At 39.4% G+C, this 22,181-nt stretch overlaps 1 protein-coding gene across 1 annotated transcript in view; it reads right to left on the bottom strand.

Annotated features, from left to right (window-relative positions):
* The window catches only part of csmd3b (CUB and Sushi multiple domains 3b), a 232,649-nt gene that overhangs the window by 53,513 nt on the left and 156,955 nt on the right, over positions 1-22,181 (bottom strand). Inside the window, 12 exon segments of the mRNA XM_025064901.1 lie at positions 928-1,084; positions 1,235-1,303; positions 1,487-1,587; positions 5,611-5,799; positions 8,149-8,364; positions 8,741-8,857; positions 11,467-11,655; positions 12,242-12,429; positions 12,828-12,966; positions 13,784-13,978; positions 16,788-17,114; positions 17,407-17,589. Of these exon segments, the coding sequence (XP_024920669.1) occupies positions 928-1,084; positions 1,235-1,303; positions 1,487-1,587; positions 5,611-5,799; positions 8,149-8,364; positions 8,741-8,857; positions 11,467-11,655; positions 12,242-12,429; positions 12,828-12,966; positions 13,784-13,978; positions 16,788-17,114; positions 17,407-17,589 (2,070 nt within the window).

Below are 22,181 nucleotides of genomic sequence, written 5' to 3'. Positions count from 1 at the left end.
CTCTTTGATGGTTACGCAAATTAGAGCCATTTAGAGTTAAATTGGTTCATCAAGAATGTTACATTTGTCAAGAATCCGAAACAGCTCTCTCATGGCTTTTAATTGCTAGTTTGATATAATTCTGATAGCGAGGAGTTTTTGTCTAGCGTGTTGCCAATCTTCTGTCTTGTTTTATGTAATTTAGTGTCATGTGACAGATTATTATCGAAATTTCATTTTATTTATTTATTTTTATTTAGTGAATTTGAGGAAAAAAAATATTATTTTCAGAGCAGCATTCAGATTTCAGTAGAGACAACCAAATACTTGTTAGTCTGGCAAAAGCATCTAAATTTACATATAAACATGAACGCCTAGTGAGTATGTAACCAAACAACATGAAAATGACAATAAGTTGGACAAAACCAAAACCCATTCGTTCACCTTAGATGCCTGTTTATTAATTAATATAATAAGGTATACTCACTTGTTTGTTCTGTTTTGTCTCATTCTCATCTCTGTGTTCTTTAAATACACATTCATGTAGTTGATATATGCAAAATACGTTAAAGGCTGCATAATTTCAATCATTGGTTGAGTGTTTAAAAAAACAAATATTTGAGTTTTGGTGATGTTTGTTTCAGAGTTTTAGGTTGCTCAACTCTGAGCCTATCAGCACTTTTTCTGAGTAAAAAAAAAAGGTTTTTATATGATTGTAAACTGGGACAGAAGTTCCTTCCACCTATAACTTCACTCTCTAACTTCCACAGTTTAACCACACGAAAACAAAATAACATTTGAATTCATGTTAAAAACCAAAAGAGTTTCTTTCACGGCCAATTTACATTATAGAGCTTCAACTCCTCGTAAAATATACCACATACTTCTAGGTGAGATTGTAAATGCTGGAAAGTTTATAAAAGTTAGCCGCACTAGCGGTGAACTTACTTGAATACACCAACTTGAAACCCTCTCCTGTACTTTCTGTATCGCTGAAAAATTCAAGCCACAGATGGTTTGAAGTGGAAATGAGAGTCAGGCCCAGCATGGACGACCCAGTGAACGCTCCAAGAACATGGGCTGTGTTGTCTTTGCCATCATAAACCTGCACAGACAACAAACACTCAACACCAGTCAGGATGCAATTCAAAAGGACTAACAACAAACCCATTTGTTTCATCCTCACCGACACCCGAAAACCTGGCAGAGAGGATGATGCCGGAATCGACAAAGGATTGTGGGGGATTGTGTTTACCTTAAGTATGTCCCCCTGGGCAAGATGAAAGGTTCGAGCAGAGATGTTGATTCCTTTCCCAGCCTGAACCTAAAGTGTGCATTAAAATCCAATACAACAAAGTCAACAACAACTGTCTTTACAAAGGCTTCGTTACATCACCAGCATCCCAGCTAAGAACATCATTAAAGCCCTTCGTCTGTAGAGCAGCCTTGCGTTATTTAAGACAACAGCATGTTTTTATGTGTGCTGAAGGATGTACAGAGTTATTACCTGGATGCTATAGATGCACTCGTGGTTGTTGTCATAGTTCATGGGGTAGTTTGGGGAGAGTAGGATCCCTTCATTGTTGATGACAGATGAACCACACTCCGCTGTTGACAGAAAGAAAAACAACAGCATCTTTACATGAAGACTGGGATGAGACTGGGCGCGTGGAGTTGAAGACACTTTTTTCATGTAACTTTTTCAAGTAAAAGCAATACCTGAATCGCATGAAAAATCATTGTATTAGTTTTTTTTTTTAATAAGAAGAAATACTTCGATTTTTATCTGTGTGGGTTTTGACAGTTTGTCAACGACACTAAATCAAACTCTAAACACTTTCCACATGATGTTAGAAAAGTTAGAGGTTATAATATCTGGAAATGTTCGGCAACCATACAATAATCTTGTGTCAGTAATCTTTCGTCAAGTTTCTTTTTCATTTCCTTTATCTAAAACGAATGGAGGAAAAAAAACAACAAGGATAACAATTCCATAAATGCATTCTGAATAAACGTTAGGATTTGAAACAAATAAAGATATTCAGTCAAGTCAAAATAAGAATACAAACCAGCTTCTTGGTATTAGGTTTTTCATTGATTTGATGACTGTTTCAGGTCAACCCTAGACAACATCTCAACATCTAGTATCTGATATACACTAAGCCAAAACCAGGGAGATAATGCTGATGGTTTTAATGGTGATATGAACACGGCCTGAAACCCTCTACTATAAGACCAGTCTAATTTAACCACCACCCAAACATCTGTGTGGTCAGCCATATATTTTTTATTCAGAGATTTATTTCCAAAATAATAACATTATTTAGACAATGAAGGGGCAAAAGGTTTATATAGCACAATAAAGAAATAATCTAATCATAAATGTCCAGCTGCCCCACAGCATCCAGCCCACCCTCTGGACCTCAGGGACACTGGAGAACATTATGTGAATTATTTTATTATGGTCATTGTTTCCATTGTGAGTCTTTGCTTAGTGGATATTGGCAGCCCACTCTTCCATATGGGCTGTATCTAATAAACCCTCCAAGCCATCTCTGTGTATTGACCAGACAACCCTCTCAAACAGCTGTACTGTCAGCAGTAAACCTCTGTAACGGGGCAACAACAGACAAACGTTCAGGATGTAATTTACCTAAAGACCCACAAACTGCGTACGTTCACCTGTGTCCCCTCTTCTCCACGTCGTGTCTGTCTTTTTTCCTCTCCATTCTCCCCCACCCCCCTTCATGTACCTACTGGTGTAATAGTCATATTACAGCTGTCATATTGTCAATAAATCAGGCTGCTAGAGTTTCCATTTAGAAAATTACTTCTAGAGGCTCTCCCTCTCTGCACTTTGACTCCCTCGCTCATGCCCGTTCTCTCTCTCTCTCTCTCTCCCTCTCCATTTGTAGTTTCCCTTTTGAGCTTCAATCGTGATTCTTCCACTTCACACAACAGTCATCCAATCTGTCTAGATTTTTTTTTTCCTTTGAGCTGCGAAAAATTAAATTGGGAACATGCAGCTGAGCATTGAGTTACAGAACCAATAACCACGTATGGACCAGGACAGCAAGCTAATTCTATTGTAGTCTATCTTTTGTACAAAGAATCAAAATATAACAAACCACAAATTATAATAGTAATCATAACAGCTGAGGGGTTACATGTACGAGGAGCTGCAATTCTCCCAATTAGCTAAAGCACAGCCTACCTTCCCTGAACCTTACTTTCATGTTTAGATTGTTGAAGATAAAGCAAGAAACTGAAAGACACAACAAGGGAAAAACAAGGAGACAACACTGTGTTGATGCTTCTACCCTAAATAAAACCACCATACGATCTGGAGGTATCAGACGTATCAACAAAATCCACCAAACAATAGGATCCAAAACTGAAGAAAGAAAACATCTTAGATCGTATGATATTTTTCAACATTATATAAAGTTGAATCTGGTCCATCTTTTTCGAAGCTTCAAGTCTACAGCAGACAAGAAAGACGAGTTTAAAACAATGTATTTTCTAAATGCAGTCAGAAAACCTAAATCCAACCGCTTGTAAAATGTTCTTTCAGTTTTGAGGGGAAAACCAGATGGAACTGGAACAAAACCTCTTTCAAATCAATAATTTCAACAGGTTTACTTTCAAGATTCATGAAAAAGAACTAAAAAGATTTGATGTTCTTTTTGAGGTTCAGAAACCTGATCATAGAAAACATAACACTCAGCTCGGTTTTCTACAAAGACAAGAGATAAAACTGAAAAATCAGACACCCAGGAATTTGCCGTAGAACTATTTAGTTAACCTTGTTTATGTGATAAACTTAGTGATTTTTTGTTACAAAACAAATAAAAACCTCCAGCAAAATTGAAAAAGAGACAGCAGTAAAAGATCACAAACAGACTCCTCGTTTTGTTTTTCTTCTTGTAGCTTAAATTGGGCTTTCATCTTACACTGTGATTTTACAGTGTCCAGTTTTTGTCCATCAACACATACAAAGTGCACATGAGAGTTTGGGAGTTTTCTGTTTGCTCAGCAGCCTATTTTCAAAGACAGTGTCCTAATGGATTAAACATATTAAAATCAATCCATTAATTTGCCTATTATCCCTGCGGGTTCACATGGTCTTTGCTTCTGATTATGTGCATTCATTAATTAGCAATTCAAGACAGAATATTCTCATTTTCCACTCAAGGTAGAAAGGTTTTCATCTGTTGTCGTCAAGGTGTTCATGGTTCACTGAGCCTTTCTCTGCTCTGTACGTACTGATAAAAACCCATATGTTTCACTTTGTGCTCCTTCTATGTGATTCCTTTTGTTTGCAGCTTGTACCATTTAATCATTTGGCAGACCACATTTCACAGCTTTACATTTACAGTTTCTGGAATATCTATAGGCACCACTAGTAGAATTACATGTACAAATGTGGTGCCTTGGTATTGTACACTTCAGAATGATGGCTCATTTTAAAAAAGAACTCCTCAAACAGTGGCTCCGTCCGCTTTAGAAACTGAAAACATGAGACTTGGAAATATGACATTCAAGAACACGTGCACAAATAAAAACAAAAACTCTAAACTCAAAAACTTTGGCATTTTCCCCCATGGTTTGTTCAATATTTATCTGATCGTCTTGCGAAAGCCAAACTTTAATACTAAATCCTGTCTGAATCATTTCCCATTCAGTAATTAATTCACTATGTTTTGAAGGACAGCTACAAAAGTTGGGGAATGTTGATGTATTTCTCTAACAAAGGATTAAAATACACACATTTTGATCAATGGAAAGAATCTTTTATATACTGTGTTTTTTAAGTAAGGTATTAAAGAAGACTGCTGCCTGTTAGACGTCTTCTTCAGTGAAGGGTTATTTGAGTTCAGAGAGCACAGGACTGAATAAGATAAAGACAAAGATAACTGGATTCATCCTGATGGAATGCCTCATGCCAGATAGTGGATAAATGGCCTTTACGGCCAAAAAGGTTCCACTTGCCCTTTTTACCTTCTTACTATTAAGTTACCATGTGAAACCCGAGGCAGAAAGTAGAGAAGGAGAGAATTTGTTTTTTTCTAACCTAGCAGAGAGAACTGGACATGAGGCAAATGAAAAGCCAAGCAGGGAAATCAACAGATAAAAACGAAGGATTATAATATTAAAAACCTTGACTTCCATTTGAGAAGATGATGAGCCTCCTCTAACTAGCCAGGTCCACAGGCTCCTATTGTCACTCTCCGATTATTGGGAATGCATTTTATTTTCAAAAAGTTATTAGAGCTGCTTCCGCCCAAATACACGAGTACGACTACAGAATGTTCAAACACTGGACTAGAAGAAAAAAGCTACAGCGTGAAATGGCACTGGGGATTTTCACAGGGAACAGCCGGTTTTCTGTCTGTGTTTTTCTTTGAGGTAGAGAATTGGTATTGATTGAATCAGATGTTGTAGGTCTGCTCCTACACCTCTGTGTTTCAGATAGTCCTTCTAAATATCAACAGCTATAATGAATATATATTGAATAAAAAGATTTAAAGCCCTTGTCCTTCATTGACACAACATTTCTACCATTATAAACCAACGTTGTCTCCTATACGGCTCTACAGCTATAACAACAGCAATATTGTTGCCACATACCAACACATCGTGGAAGAGGAGAGCTCCACATCCTCCGACCACCGCCCAGGCAGATCAACTCTGGCGCCCCCTCCAGGCGGTATCCCATATTGCAGGAAAAAGACAAGGTGTCGCCAACGCTGAAACTGTAGCCGTTTCTCCTGCCAAACTGAGGCATTCCAGGATCCTCACATGGCTCCAGAGTGTATTCTGGGGACAATAATCACACATGGTGTTATGCATGTTGATTTTTGCACAGTTTAAATAGTGCAGCATGGTCACAGGTGTAAGGAAAAGCGGAGAAGATGCAGGAAAATATGAAAAAGGAACATAAAACACCAAGGCACGAGAAACTTTGTATACACAAACATATATATAGAAATTTAATTGTAGTATATATTGTGCAAATATATACAAATTTAATTGTAGTATATATTGTGCAAAGTGCAAAAGAAAACAATGTGCAGGAAAGAAGAGTGAAAAAAAAAGATGAATGTTGTTCAGCCGACACATAACAGTGAGTTATTGTTCGAAAAAAATGTACGAGGTGGGATTTTTTTTTTTTATATCGCTCTTTACGACAGCTGAGCTGAATGAGTCAGAAATACTGTCAACTTCAATACAATCCATGATAAAGTATTTTTATGCTGCTGTAAACATTTTGGCAGACATTTTTGAAGTACTAACGGACTCCACCTGGTCCTGAACTAACTTCTCGTTTCCATAAATAAATGCGACTTGACCGGTGCACCTTCTCTGTTTTTCTTCTTCTTCAAAGTATAGTTGTTGTTTGTTGACTAATGGGACTAATGCTTTGGTATAATTAGTACGTGGTGGGAACAATCCCACCTACTCCATGTGTGACATAATATAATATTGCCTTTTCTAGTTTGGTGTCTGAAATACTGCCCACATTCTAAGTCCAAAGTTAATGGAAGAACATGGGGAGTCCTACACATCTAATGGAGGCTGTATGGAAACAAAACCCTGGGGCAGTGACACTATTAGTGTACAGTCTAATGGTATATACATCAATCCAACCCCAAGAAACCATGTGGTTTTAAACAGATGTGCAACTCAATATTGATTGTGGTTTGATTTCACTGCTAGTTGAATAACCAATGGACCAAACACTAATGTTTATAATTACAGCCAGTCACTTGTTTGAAAAACTATGAGATCATTCAGAGGAACTGAGTCATTGCTGACATCATCAAATGACCCAATCAGATGTTGATTATTTGCATGATTTATTTGACCCAGTGATTAAATTGCTATTCTGGATGTCGAGCAAACAAGGAATTTAACTCTTTAACTCTGAACAAAGAGAGCAAACTTTTGGTGTTAACATACATTTAGCCAATATATCTTGCTAAAGGGAATCCATCTCCAACTCATCGTGTACTTTTGTTTTGTTTAATGATGGATTGAATTTGGTTTAATGTTGTGTAACCTCAGTCTCACTCCCTGCAGTCTCGTGGGTTTTTTTCTTCTTCTTTGAGTTACTCCAGAAAAAAGGTTTAATGGTTTGTCGGTGACGGCAGCAGTGAACTGACACTTTCCAGCGGAAAAATGAGAGATAAACATTAACTTAACAAGCTACAGTATATGAGCCCTCACAAACCATGAGCCAAAATGATTTTTTCCATTCAGTGAGATGCTGTAGCACATCACTACATTATACAACAAAACGTGAAAAAAAGACGATATCTTTATTTTTCCCATGTCGCTGCTTTGCACTTTTATTCCTGCAAAGCACTGTTCTTTGGTAACTTCTCAAGTTAGGGTAAAGCTATGACAGATCATTTACTCCAATACACTTTAAGAGACATTTAGTGCCTCGGTCTGGCTAGAAGTATTGCTCTGGTTTCTTATCTTGAGAGAAAAAGAGAAAAAAAAGAGAAAGAGAGTGGGGGGGCTGATACTGTGCAAACTTTCACGGTGAGAGAGGGAGGGCTGATACTGTGCAAACTTTCACGGTGGGGGCTGTCACTGGAGGTAAAACGCACTCATAACTGATCAACTGCAACTTTTTGAGGAGACTAAACTAAATTTAACAAATATCTTAAAGTTAGCGGAAAGTGTAAAGACAGCTTTAATAGAAGAGGAGGATGGAAAAAACGTCTACCAAATATTAATAGGGGATATTTAGGGGAAGGTTTGCCAACAGTATATTAGGGGAGATACAGATGTAGCCACTTGTTAGTCAAATGCTGTGTAGCAAAGGAGCAAAAAGTTTAAGGCTTCGGAATAGGAAAAAAAGGTCCATCAAGGCTGTTTAAAAGACATTTCTATGTTTTAGGTTTGACGTCTTAACTCTAAAAGAGACTAAAGGACCGAGGGGTGAAAAATATTCTGTTTTCAACTGCTGTTTTAATTATTTTTTGGAACAGCACACAGTCAAGTGTGCTGTTTACAGCAACCTCTGCAGTGAAGAGTGAGGGAGAGAGGGCTCTCACGCTAAAATTCTAACACTCGTACTCCACCCCTTGAAGGCGAGTGGACATGTTGATCAAAATGTTGCAAATCTGAAACACAGATATTTGTCAAGAAAATTACCTGAGAAAGTTATGTTGAAGCCCTCGTATGAAATAGAAAAGTCGGAGATGAATCGGAGCTGGGCTTTAAAGTTGCCATAGAGACCGGCATTGATGTTGCTAGGCAACTCATTGCCAGTCAGACGAGCCAGCGGTTGCAGGAAACTACCATTCTCAGTCACCAAGAGGTAATCGTGTTGGTCCTCCAAATGGAATGAATTGAACTGAAACTGGACTCCTGTTTGACACACACACACAACACACAATGAGAAGGAACAGACAGGAAATACATTAATTCTCAGTTGGCTGCTTCTCCAGCTGCATGTATAATCAGTATGAATCATTTGACAGTATGATCACAGCAGAGACAGATTGAAAAACATTATATATGCATATATTATTTTAGCATGTGTTTATAGATTTTTAAATAATGATCAGCGTCAATGTGCACATGGCCTGGCTTTGTTGGAATTTACATACTGAAAAAAAGAAAAACTTTCTAAGTTTCTGTTGCAATATGTCACGTGTTGCGTATATGTTCGTGCCTCTATGCTAACATCTCTTACCTCTGCCTAAGTAGTGAGTGTGTGTATGTGTGTGTGTGTGTTTCTTGCCTTTAACGTGGCTGACTTCAACAGTCCAGGTGCAGTTGAGAGATGAAGGGTAACTGTCTGGATAGCCAGGGCTGAGGATGGTTCCCCAGGGGCCTCTAACATCTCCACCACATAGAGCTGGATAGATTGGACGGACAAGAAGAGTGAGTTTGAAAGACACAGGGACATTAAGGAGAACGAGGGGGTGTGTGGTAGTTCAGTACCAGGATATAGATACTGAAAATCAAATAATGTTACCCTGTGGATCTCTAACACCATTCTAGCCTCAGGGGCAACACCTCTACCACAAAACACACACTGGTTTTCAGAAGTTATGAGTGCTTCACATAGACATGTTACATTCCCTAACCATTTACCTTAACTATTACACATACAGTATAACTAATCTTAATCCTTACCCTAACTCTAACCCATCCCTAATTCTAATCCTAACTTTATCAAAATTTCAAACCTATTTTCTTAAAAATCAAATTAAGGAGCAGATCAGCAAACACGTGGCTCCGAACATGTGACTTAGGAACTGATCCACAGAACATGGAGTGATTTTCCTAACCTGAATTTGAACATTCACTTGAACTGAACATCCAAGCTACTACTTTTCTGCAAACTCTGTGCAGTGAGGAGGCAGCATCATCTCACTAGGATTTAGGTTTCAACATTAAACAGTGGGCCTTACAGATGTGCTGTAAAACATTGTAAAACTGGATTTTTTTTTTAATTTTTATTTTGCTGCAACCCTGCAAGTTCTGCATCAGGCTCAGTCCTGGACACTGTGATGCAGAAAAAGGACCGTGTTGGCACGGAGATACTCAGAGTTGAAACCAGGTCGTCAGAGATGCTGGTGGGGAGGGCAAAAAAAAAAAAAAACAGACGCTCCTTCTGTGCATACTAATCCATCTATTGCAGTGTGCCTGATCTCTGCTGCCTCTGGTTGGTCCACCTTACAATTAAGCAGCTGTCCTGTCTGTTTCTCTTTTGATATACCTACAAAAAGGCCACCATGTCACTTCTGAAAGTGCAGAATTGACAGAGTGGTAACGACGACCAAATCTGAAAGATGGGCAAATGAAGTGTTTAAGAAGAACTTGCATAGGTATAAGGACTTCATGTCCAATGCAGATGATGTAATTTAAACTCTTTCACTATCATCTTCCTCTTTACGTGACACTGACATTAAACTTCAGACACCAAAATCCTTTCTAAATTCTTCAATCTTCTCCTTAATTACAAACAGTTTGACTTCTAATATATAGGAGCATATTTTCCTAATTTGGAGAGAAATTTTGTTTTTTAGGTTTATTAACAAAACAGTAGTTGATACTAAAACTGAATGCTAAATTCAGACAATATTGTTAAAGGTAAAGGATAGCACTATTCAAATATGGTTAACCTGTGAATGAACCATCAGGCTGAACCACAGGACTGACACAACAGTTCTACCTTTGGGTTTCTCTCATCATTCCTCCTGTTCTGCTGTACCATTAATGTGAAAGAGGGCAGTAGAGAGAAGGAGAGAGGGAGAGTCCCCCCCCCCCGACCTCCCTCCCTGCAACTCACTTCACCTCCCCCACTTCACCGTTGTGTCCCCCATCCCTCCTTGACGTGTAGCAGAAAAATGAGGAGGTGACAGCCGACATAGGCTCTGGTCGGCCTTAACTCAAATCTACAACGGAACCTACTGTGTTCACAGCCCTCACAGGGATGTGGCTGACAGCAGGCCCACGGACAAAAGCAGGACACGGGCTGAGAGGCACAGAGACTCTACGTGTGTGCACATGGGCTGACACAAATGCATACAGACATACAAACATGTATACATGCACACGCCTACACAGAATTATACAATCGCCAATATACCCACACTGTCACTCTGGCTAATTATACCCCTCAGCTACAGCTGCCACCACGGTATAGATCCAGAGAAAGTGAACAGTACATTATGTTGTCCTGTGTGCCATGTGTGTGTGCTTGTGAGTTTCTTTGACCTATTGAAGACCTACTCTGACAATGTTATAGAGTCCATCAGGACCACTTGTCCCATTGAGGACTAAACCTATATCTTCATCACAGTAATTGCACTCAAGCTTAATACAGGCTTGGCCAATGAACTACCAAATACGGAACGTAGTATTTACAAAGTTGACTAGATGAGGAAGCAGGAGAGGGCACTGTAACCTCATCTGTATCACCAGACACCATCACCTGTCCTGATACAAGTCCCCAGTGGCTCACAGGTGTCTGTGCGTATGTGTGTGATTCACCTGTTTTTTTCTTTTTCAATTCAGTTTTATATAGGACACAGCGAGTGAACGAGTAGCTCCATCGCTGAGGGTTCTTATACACTGGCCTCTTAAGGCTTGTTAGATAATCATTTAATGTCCTCAAAGTGCTTTTGCTGTACGCTTCTTTTGTGTAACGTTTCTTTCTTCACAAAAAAATATTCCTACTGAAAACCAAGTTCTTTCTAAAGAACATTAGCTGAAAAACATTTTAAACCAAAGTAGCTCAGCGGTGCAGAAGTCAAGATGACCTTGAGCTACTGTACTTATGGTCTGCAGGAGACAACACAGACGCACAGCGAGCAATGTCTACGAAAATCTGAGTTTCATTTCTCTCGATGTTTAAAATTAGTTATCGGTTTAATCAACATTTTATCATTGAGATCTAAAACAATTTGAATTGTAAATAATTCAACCTCCAACAAAATCATCTTAAAGGGTGTTTACCATCACACGTAGGTAAAGGGTGACTCCACCAATGGTTCTTCTCACACACCAGTGGTTCCTCGTGGCTCAGTCTGTAGCCGGAATCACAACCAAATGACACAGTGGAGCCAATGGAGAAATCCTGCCCATAGCGGATTCCATTGACGGGGATACCTGGATCCAGACATGAGTAGCTGTCCACTGTAACGCCTGAAGAAGAAAAATGTGTTTTAGCCACTGAAACGACTTGCTATAACTTCCATGGCATATAAAAACAACAACTTTAGATTCACATCACCACAGTAAATGTTCACTACAGCACCTTAGCTGGATTCCTTTCCATTTACTCTTTGCAAAGCTTTAATGTGCAGCACATCACCAGGAACATTAAAAGCCTCAGTCATGAGAATTTCAAGGACAATTTCTCTTTGTTTCAAGTTCATTTTCCCCTGAGCCCCCGCTAATTTCTGACCCTGATGTGCCCCTTAAGCCTGACATTGCATCTCGTCAAAGTCACAGATGGTCCACACTTACAAGTGCGTGCTGTGCAGTCATGGTGGTTTACCTAATGACTCCACTGGAGGCCTCCTTGCATTACAGTCTGTCTAACTGTGCTTGTCTGTTCAGGGATGTCACAGTTTGGTGTCTGTGCTGTGTTGAGCATTAGTGGTTTTCTAAACATTTTATACAGAAACCATCAATGTGTTGTTATATAGAGAAGCTAAGGACAGATTTTCTGTGCGTGGCCTTTGAATCTTTGTGTGTTAGGACATATTCGCCTTTGTTTCCCACTTACTTTCGTATAATATTTTAAAGCCAGCGTTCGATCGACTGTTGTCGGTGGTAAAGAGCAGATAAAGGAAGTTGCTGCTGCTGAACAGGAACTGTGGAACCTGGGTGCCGTTGAAGGAGCCGACCAAAGGAGACAACAGGTTCGGCCCATCGTGGATCTCCAGGAAGTCATAACCCAGCTCTGTCTGGAATCTGTGAACAAAGATAACAAAGTACTATTTTACATATGGCAAGGATTACATGTATAACAGAAGCCAATGGGAAGATCTGAGACAACAAGATAAAAAATGTAAATAAAACTAAACCTTTTAAACTGAAATCAGTGTATCTTCACCACTTCATAACTCAAACACTGAAATACTGGGAGGCAATCTTGATTTACAAAAGAAACTGAATAATGATGCCAACCAGTGAAATTGAACGGCCTTTTAACATTCAAGGTAAATCCTCATTAACATTTTGTTAATCTCTGCTTGTCGAATTTTAACGAATATAGAATTTGCTTGATCTGCATACTGGTGCACGTTTGCTGCCCTCAGACAGATTACAGTACGCAGAAGAATCAGAGATCAGAGAACAGTGCCACCCACCTGTCAAATGTGATTTTGATGGAGCGTCCTGGTTCTGATTCAATCACCCACTCACAGCTGAGGGAGTCTTTGTAGTAACCAGGCCACCCAGGAGACAAAATCACTCCACTTGGCGCTGAATAGTGGCCTCCACACGGGGCTGGGGGTTGAACAGAGATGGACCAGACAAAAGAAGGTGAATGCTGATCTGCATTATCTAAGTCTGTTGTTCAGCTCTAATCAAGTCCAGACCTGAGCTGATAGAAAACGCCGAGGGGAAATGATGACATGATTTGGGAAGTTCAACAAGCACAACACACAATTTCAATCAGATGCTCTGAGATTTGGTTTGTTAGAAACTCCGTCATTGAGTATTTAATCCTAGGGCTTGACCGCTCTCTCCACAGTTTCCCTCTTCCCTATTTACAGTTTAACCTGCATTGAACGTGGCCTATTTTTGCCACAAAGGGCAGTGGAACAATTTTATAGCAAAAACAGATTTGAAACATTTGAGTGTTGTTTCATTGAAGGCTGTTTCTCATTCAGACATTAAGCAGATTCGGGAATTGCCCCTCACTGAGGTGTGGCCTATTAGTCATGCAAATGTGTTGCGACTGTAAAAGGTTATTCTCGTCCTGATAATCACTCACGGTGCTTCTAAACAATATCCAATTTGCACCCTTTTTCATTTACAGTGAACACATTAAACAGCTTGTCAAGATGAATTGTTTGAACACGTGAGAAATCCATATTTGCATGAAAACATGTGACATGTGATATAATTATATTATAAGTGTTTTAGAAGTTATAGAAAACATTCCTCCTGTAGCATCCAACACAAAAACGTCAAACAAAATGTCTGACAGCAGGTTATTTCCACCTCATTACCTCTTTTACACTACACTTATCAAACAATACCAATCGCACTTATGGCTCTTTTGATGAATAGTTTATTAACAGATCTGGTCAATATTTACCTTCACATTTAGGAATGGGCCCACTCCACATGACTTTTCCTCGTTCCAGCTGACATGAAATGGTCTCGCTTCCCTGGGTTTTGATGAACCCATCCTCGCAGACCACGGAAATGGAGCTGCCAAGCTGGAAGCTGTCTCCAAAACGCCGGGCGTTGATGGGAATGCCGGGGTCTGGGCACTCATTATGGCCGAACGCTTTGGTGCAAAGTAACACACAGACACACAATAATGAGGCAGAGGCAGAGACGGGCGTCAAAATCTGATCTGACTGAACAGATTTTAAGACTATAAAGTGTGACTCTACAAAGTCTACTGACAACCAAAGCAATGCTTCGTGCGACAGAGGCAAAAAAAAAAAAAAAAACGATGTTTCGTGCGACAGAGTGAGGCAAAAAAAAAAAAAAAAAATCGCACTTATTTGCTAACTTCAATAAGTCAGGCTGACCTTAAAAATATAAAAAGACAGATCTATACAGAATAATTTGAGCACAGACCAGTGACGCTCTGTGAGGAACGTTATGGATGAATGATTTCAGCGCTGCAGAAGAGTGTCTGTTTGCCATCAAAGGCACAGTCAGCAGAGAAGATCAATATCAATTTCCATCTGTGTTTGTCCAGTATGGAGACGTGTTTAGCCTAAATTAGCTCAAAGTCTGCAGACGCTTCACCTGCATCAAAGATGAACAAATATGCCTGCCACCAAATCCAAAAAATGCTCCACTGTTTGTTGTGCACGTTGCATCCTTCTTGTTTCGTCAATGCTTTAAAACAGGGGTCCTGAACCTATGGCTCGCGAACCAGATGTGGCTCTTTTGAGAACTGCATCTGGCTCTCAGATAAATCTTAGCTGGTACCTCTTAACACAGTAAGTAATGAATAATTTCGCTGCCATTCAAGTATAACGTCACAAAAATCACCGTGTTAAAATAATATTAAAAAAAAAAACATTCATATGTATTCGCCGCGGCAGCGTTGATGTTTACGTTGCGTTAAATCATCAGCACGGTACGTCTGGTACGTCATCTTTTATAGACATAAAAAGTGAAAATAAAGTCAGTCCATTTTGGAGCAACACACACACAGGACTAACGCTGAAAATATAAAGTAAATAACAGTGCAATTAATGATGAAATTAATACAATTTAATTAATTAAAGACGGAGCTCCAAACATGTTGCAACCTACCACAAGGACAGCAGAGCTCAACTGTTGCTCTCCGGGGTTCACGACCCAAATCAGCAGGGGCGTTGCATTTAATGACCGTACGATAAATTAAGGCTTTTCTTACGTGATGTGTTTTAAACTATTGTATGGCTTTTGCTGGACAAACGGGGGTGAAACACTGACAGTCATTTATATTTTTCCCTCTTCGTCTTATCAACGGTTAGATACTCCTTCCTTAGCTACTACAATGGCCACAACAACTGCCCTTGACCAAGTAAAACTGGTTGAAAAGAGGCATTGAAGATCTTTAAAAAAATGTCCTTAAAAATTACAAAGATTAAAAGCTTAGATTTTGACTACGACAAATACATACAGACATCGCTGCGGGGCAACAGAACTTTTTTTTTTTTTTTTCAAAAGTATGACTTTTTTGGGCCTTGACCTATGTGGAAAACATCTAAAACATCTTAAATATTAAACCTTGACTGATTCTGATCTTGAACACTACAAGCAAAGAAATGAAAATACATCAACAGAGGCAACGCTAGTCTGACATACCAGGTCAGATCGAGTAAAATAAAAGTCTAGTGGAGTCACATTACAGAGCCATAGAAATTTGACAATTTCCATGACTGAATGGTGATGTAGGAAAGTATTTTACATTTTTTAAAGGAGGATTATTAATCTGACACTCTGAGCCAAGGCCAGTGCGATTCAGACAAAAATTCAAGTTAAAGACATGAATAAAATTCCTGTTCAGATATGGTTTTGTGACGCACGATAATTAAATACTGGTAGGTCAGCAAAAGTCAGTCTGACCAAAATGTTTGTCACAGGAACCCCAACTTTAAATGTTGTTTACTGTTTTGTTTTTCTCATTTGCTTACTTCGAACTCTAACAGAGATATTTGGCATGAAAAGGGCATGATGTTAAAGTTTAACGTTTCTCTGTGTACTTTTGTTGTGTTCTCCTAGAAAATGTATGAATAAACACTTCAAATATAGTCAAAATATCTTCCAAGCCTATGGTAACATCATTTGTTACACAGCTAGTGCAGCTAATGTGCTACTCTTGTCCAAATAGGACAGATGCTTAATCCTTTCAGGGACATGAGGGGAGCTGGAGCCAATCCCAGCAGTCAACAAGGCGGGCGTGGTACCCCCAGGTCAGTCCGAGTACCAGTCCAAAACAGGACCACATACAGAAATTGAATAATAATCCGTCATGCCGTTGGACTGTAACTAAATTAGAACCTAGGGAGACATGGGGAGAACATGTCACGTCCATACAAATACACCTGTTTTACCAGGTCAGGTTTTCCTCCAGCCTGAAAATCAATTCACTTTGTGTTGTGGTTTTTGACTTCACTTGGTTAACAGAAGTCGTCCCATAGTAAACAATGCCTCAATTTCCCACTATATTTATCACAATGGCCAACCTAAGGGTCAGAATTCCATCTTTGAAAACACTGGTCTAGACCGCATAAAGGATGAAATAATGTTGCATAAAGACGTTAGTTTCCTCACATCCATTGCCAACATTTGCAGTCTGGACTGTTAGTCATGCATAAAATGCATTTACGGTTATTTGAGAAATGTTGCCCTATGGTTTCAAAACAGGACCATTTTTCACACTTTGCTGCATTATTCTGCTGCAGAGGAAAATAAATAAATATGAAGTCAAATAACCCCCCTCTGCCTCCCCCCACCCCCTCGTTCTGACTTTGGGCCAGACTTTTACTTGTAAGAAAAACTCTCAGATTCAGAACATAATTCATCCCATTTTGCATTTTCTCTTCATTTATGCAGGAAATTGAATCAAATGGAAGAGACAGACGTACTGCTATAAGTGATGTTAAATCCTCTCCCAGACATGGAGTGATCAGCCTGGAACTCCAGCCTCAGCGTGTTGGTGTTGGACGTCAGGTGGGAAGGACTCTCGGCGCCGGAGAACCTCCCAATGATGGACGCATCGTTTGTCTCACCGTCTTTCACTGTTAGGGCGTCGTAGGGTGCCTCCAGGTCAAAGTCATTAAATGCCAAGTGGATCCTGGAGCCTGGCTCTGATTGGATGAGCCAGACGCAGTTCATGTTGTTCCCATAGCCTTCTGGGTAATCGGGAGAAAGGACGGTACCGGAGGGAGCTGTGAAGTTGGACATGCAGGGGACTGTGGGAGGAAGAGACCCAGAAAATGAAACACAAAGTCAGGCCAGGAGAGAGGGGAGAAAGATTAAGTGGATGTGGAGGAAAATCTGTTAAATATTCATTCTCTTCAGCTTTGTCGCTTATAATCCGCTGCAGGCCATAATAAACTCTGAACTGTCAACATGGAGGCAGGTCAGGCTGACTGTTATCGTCGCTTCAGCTGAGTAAAAGTCAATTCCGTTCCACATTTTGTCTGATTTTTGGAGCCTTATACTTACAAATTGTTTCTCCACACATTAGCTACGTCTACTCACATATGCAGATGGGAATATTTGCAGACCACTGGTTGTTGTCCTGGCAGGCAATAGTTCTCTCCCCGATCAGCTCAAACCCAAACTGGCATTCAAACCTGAGGATTCCGCCATTGGAGAAGCTGTCTCCCTCTCTGATTCCATAAAGAGGAGTCCCAGGGTCACCGCAGCTCTCTTTGTCGATTTCTGCACAGACACAGTATCAGTTAGACCCGTCAATACGTACTGGGCTCAGGTGGGTTCTGCTGCAGCCAGAAACAAACCTAAAACATCAAACACTGCAGGTACCTGGAAAGATAATTAAAAAGTACCATAATAACTGGGGTGGAACTTGCATCAAAGAGCTGAGAACTGTGATGGAGCTGGAGAAGTACACTGGAAATGTAATTGCACAAATGGAGGTAGTATTTTTGTACTGTAGATCCTAATGACGAGGTACTAGTTTCTAGTGCTTTTTTTCCACGTTACCATTTGTTTCATTTATCGTGTGAGACTACAAACAAAATAGACGATGAAAAGATGAAACAATGTGTCAAGTTGAACAAGAGGTGGTGCTAAAGTATCCAAATATCTGTGCAGCTATTAGTGTGTATCAACTGCTTATCTCTCTAAGTCCAAGGAAAACATTAAAATGTGGAGTTTGACTCCTGCCTCAAGTCGTCATTATGTTATATGCAAATAAAATAGCCAAATTCCTCTGTCAATCAGGCATGGATTCTATGTGAACTTCCCGATAAAGGGCTCAAATCTGATCTGCTTTTTCCCTCATATCCTGCTTCTGCTTAGGAAGAGAGTGAATGCCTTGTAGTTAAAAACACCTACACTATCGCTCAACTCAAAGTTATAGATGGTTTACTGTAGTTAAAAACACCTACACTATTGCTCAACTCAAAGTTATAGATGGTTTACTACCAGTTCAATTACCTGCTAGTGCTTTTTTGCCCTTCCACTTTCTTCTTCTTCTATCTTCCTAAATGAATGCACCAGGAATATTAGTAATAGACTGTCTAAAGTCTAAAATTCCCAGAATGCTAAGAGCGCCTATTCCAACAGTGTTAGCAAATTCTCCTCTGTTACGTTCAGAATTATTTACAGGAGTGGCCGGTGGCAGAAGGCAACGGTGCTTGTGCTTGTGTGGGTGACTCAGTTACACTTTGTGATGTATTACATTAATTTCCATCATGACACTGTCTTTATGAAGCTTGCCGACTAGACCAATCACAGCCTGCCCAGAAGCACACACACACACACACACACTCATACAAAAAGATACCACCAACCTAAAATACTGTAGGTCTGGACACAGCAGTTCAATTGGAACATTCCTTTATACTAAACACACACAAACACACACACAATTAACCTTTGGTGTTAGCAACAACGCGGCAGTGAGAGTCTCAGAGGGTTCAGCCTCCTGTAAAGTATATGTACAGTCCACTCACATACACAGTACGTGCTCTGCATGTGAATGAAACCTCAATACCATTTTGGAGATTACACATGGAGCACTAGTCCATTTCCTCCTATAATGTTCCATCATGTTCACACTCCGGAGGGACTGAGGTGCAGGTACAGTATGTACTGTATGTACATGAGCATAGGCTCCACTTAAACACTCAGGGAGACAGACAGACAGTTGAGTTAATGTTATATAATTTTTTTTAAGTCTTAAGGATAATTAGATATTTGATTTTGAGTGTCTGGCATTTTGAATTTATCATTCATAAATAATAGATTTTGCTGGCATTTCCCTGCAACTCAGCTGCTATTGCACAGCTGTCATGTCAATCATATGCACTCGGTATCTAAACCGTGAGAAGCTTCCTCCTATGCTTATATAGGCAGGGATTCAGAATGCCTGTGGTGAACTTCTCAGCCTCCACTGAAGACAACAAACGCCTGCGTCTATATCTTATGCACGTATCTATTGGATAAACTCTAAACCACAGCACATAAAATAACATACTTGAAGCTCTGGAGTTTCACAGAGACACAAACATGTCACTTTCCATGAACTTCTTGACAACTGATGCACCTGTGTCGGTGCAAAAGGCACAGATGCATCAATGGGTGGCTTCCCACTGACTTTGGCACACGGCTTTAGCAAAACTCCACCTGGAGAGCAGCTCCAAACAGGCGTACTCACAATAATACAAAACTAAATAAACGTCACAAGCTGAAAAACACAACACAAAAACACAACTGACTCTTCACTGACGATTCCTGTCAAATCTCATCGAAATACACTGTGATATAAATAAAATCTGTACTTGTATGCAGAGTTAAAACATTTCTACTAATAGGTCCCCTACAGATTTCTGTTCTTACACTGCTTTAATTTCATTGGTAAAAAGAACAGGAGGATAAGTCCATTAAAGAGTAGAATACATTTCAAGCAGGTCTGTAGAGAGAGAGCGAGAGAGAAAAAAGAATAACCCGGATCTTGAGCCTGTCTAATTAGGAAGAGGTGGTGTGAAACTCTGACCTAAAGAAGGACTTGTTCACATTGCGGGCAGCAGCACCGACAGCAGCAAAGTGAAATTCATCTCATTTATTAGTGGTTCATTCATATTTTATTCTGCTTTTGTCAAGACTCAACACAGGCCAATGATGAGCTTTGGAGGATTAATTTGAGGCAGAGGCAGAGGGAGAAGGACAGCAATTTTGTGTTCCCATTAAGGAACCGCTCAGAGCAAAAAAAAAAAAAAGAAGACAAAAACTACTTTGATTGATCTGCACACTTCACTGGGAATTTGCTTCATGACCTTGTGAGCAGCCTATAATTCCTCCAAATTCAGTGAATTTTCAGGATGCGTCTGTCCACAGGCTATTGTCTGTGTGCAGAAATGGCGGGTGACAAAACAAGACAACTCTGTGTCTCAGAGTCAATTTCTTCTCATTTTTGGCCGACTTAAAAGTCACTATCACTCCTCGTCCAATCACTGCAGGACAACAAACATTAGAAAAGATGAGTGTTACATCAGTGATTAAATCGTTACGTTAAGTGCAGGAAAAGGACGCTTGCCAAGAAAATACTTAGCAAAGGTTAGAGCTGTAGATGGTTTTCTCCCAAACATCCCTTCCGTTTATACTGGAGTTAGACAACAATAATAAAGACAGATGTATCTGCAGGTCCTTCATGATGAGGTTTTTTAAGTGAATTCAATGAAGAACAATAAACAGTGACCTCTCATCAACAGTGACCTCTCATTTATACTCTTAAATCTGCAGCAGAAGTCTCCATGAGAATGTTTTTTATACTTACTCTATTTTTCTCTTAAATCCGCAGCAGAAGTCTCCATGAGAATGTTTTCTTTTTAAAAAATGTTGATGAACTGACTATAGTCCAATGGGTTTATTTATGTTCACCTCCCTGTGACTTCTCCATAGTTAGTGGTTCCATTGGAGATAATTTGAAAACGTAATGTAATATTTCAAGCTGTAATAAAAGTATTCTGAGGGATATTTTTATATAGTATTATTTTTCCTCCAGCCTCCAGTGCGATATAAGCCGAGAGCTTCAAGATAACCTTCAACAAATCTGAAGATGAGAAACGAGTAGAAGATAGAAAATCAAGTAGCAGGGCAAACAAAAAAGAAATTCTCTCAACATTCTTTAAACATTGGGGAGGCTCTGTAATTATTTGGGGCTACATTTCAACCAATGAGGTTTAATATTAGAAGAAAAGGTGGAAAGCCTGAATGTCCTAGTGTGTAAGTGCCTTCACTATTTATCCGTGAGATTGAACACATATATATCATCTAGCAGGTTTGTCAAGAGGCAACAAACATTTAAAAACCAATTTGAGAAAATGTAAAAATACTTTTTGCAATAGCTAAAAAAATATTATATTATATTATAATTTGGAGTCATAAACATGGAAAACAAAATTGCCTGAAGGTGAATGTAAAGTAGAACAGAAATCAAAACTGTAATATGTGAGTAAATTAACTTTTTTTTTTTTTTTTACCCTAAGCGTGGTCAGTAATGTTGTGCTACTGTATGTCATTTGTAAAGAATGAAGCATAAATGAAAAAAAACTCCTGACGGCAGAACTAATACATTTTTAAAGTAGAATCTAACTGAATGGCCAGAGGGATAATATTTCTGCACTACTGCCACCGGTGTCTACAGGACAGAACTGACTATTAGACAGATTAATTATTCATGATCAGAATAAGAAACACAGTTAACGGTGCTGTGATTAAAAAGCTGCTGCAGCTTTTCTCAGGTTACGGTTTGAACATACACACACACACACACACAAAAACACAAAACACTTGGGCTATTAAAGGAAAAATGGAACCCCCTGTTCTGGTCATATTGTGAATGAATATTTGATGAATTTGTGTTCCATGCCTGTCCAGCCACGCTGAATAAAATGCTTTTTAATGCCGATTTAAAGAGATCTAGTCAGGATCTGTACACCTCAACACTGGGCCAGAAATCTCGGGAGACACAAAACAAATTGATGACATTGTACCCCTACTGTAGAAAGTACAGGAAGCTCCTAGAAACGTGAGGTTATCTGTGTGTATTACATCATTTGAGAATGTTCTTCTGTGCAGCGTTCTGTTTAATTCCTCTCACCTTCCATATCCGTACACAGATACTGCACTGCTTTGTAACATGTATTTAGTTATTAGGAAATGCTTTTTCACATTGGTGATGAATTTAAACACAAACCACAATCTACCAAATATTTCATCCTTCCATCCATAATCCAAAAAATACAGCAGAATGAGCTAAAATAGATGCAGATTAAAAAATAAAAAAA

This window comes from Cynoglossus semilaevis, chromosome 18 (genome assembly GCF_000523025.1).
Source record: "Cynoglossus semilaevis isolate Cse_v1.0 chromosome 18, Cse_v1.0, whole genome shotgun sequence".
Classification (NCBI taxonomy): domain Eukaryota; kingdom Metazoa; phylum Chordata; class Actinopteri; order Pleuronectiformes; family Cynoglossidae; genus Cynoglossus; species Cynoglossus semilaevis.
This window is presented reverse-complemented; position numbering and strand designations above follow the sequence as displayed.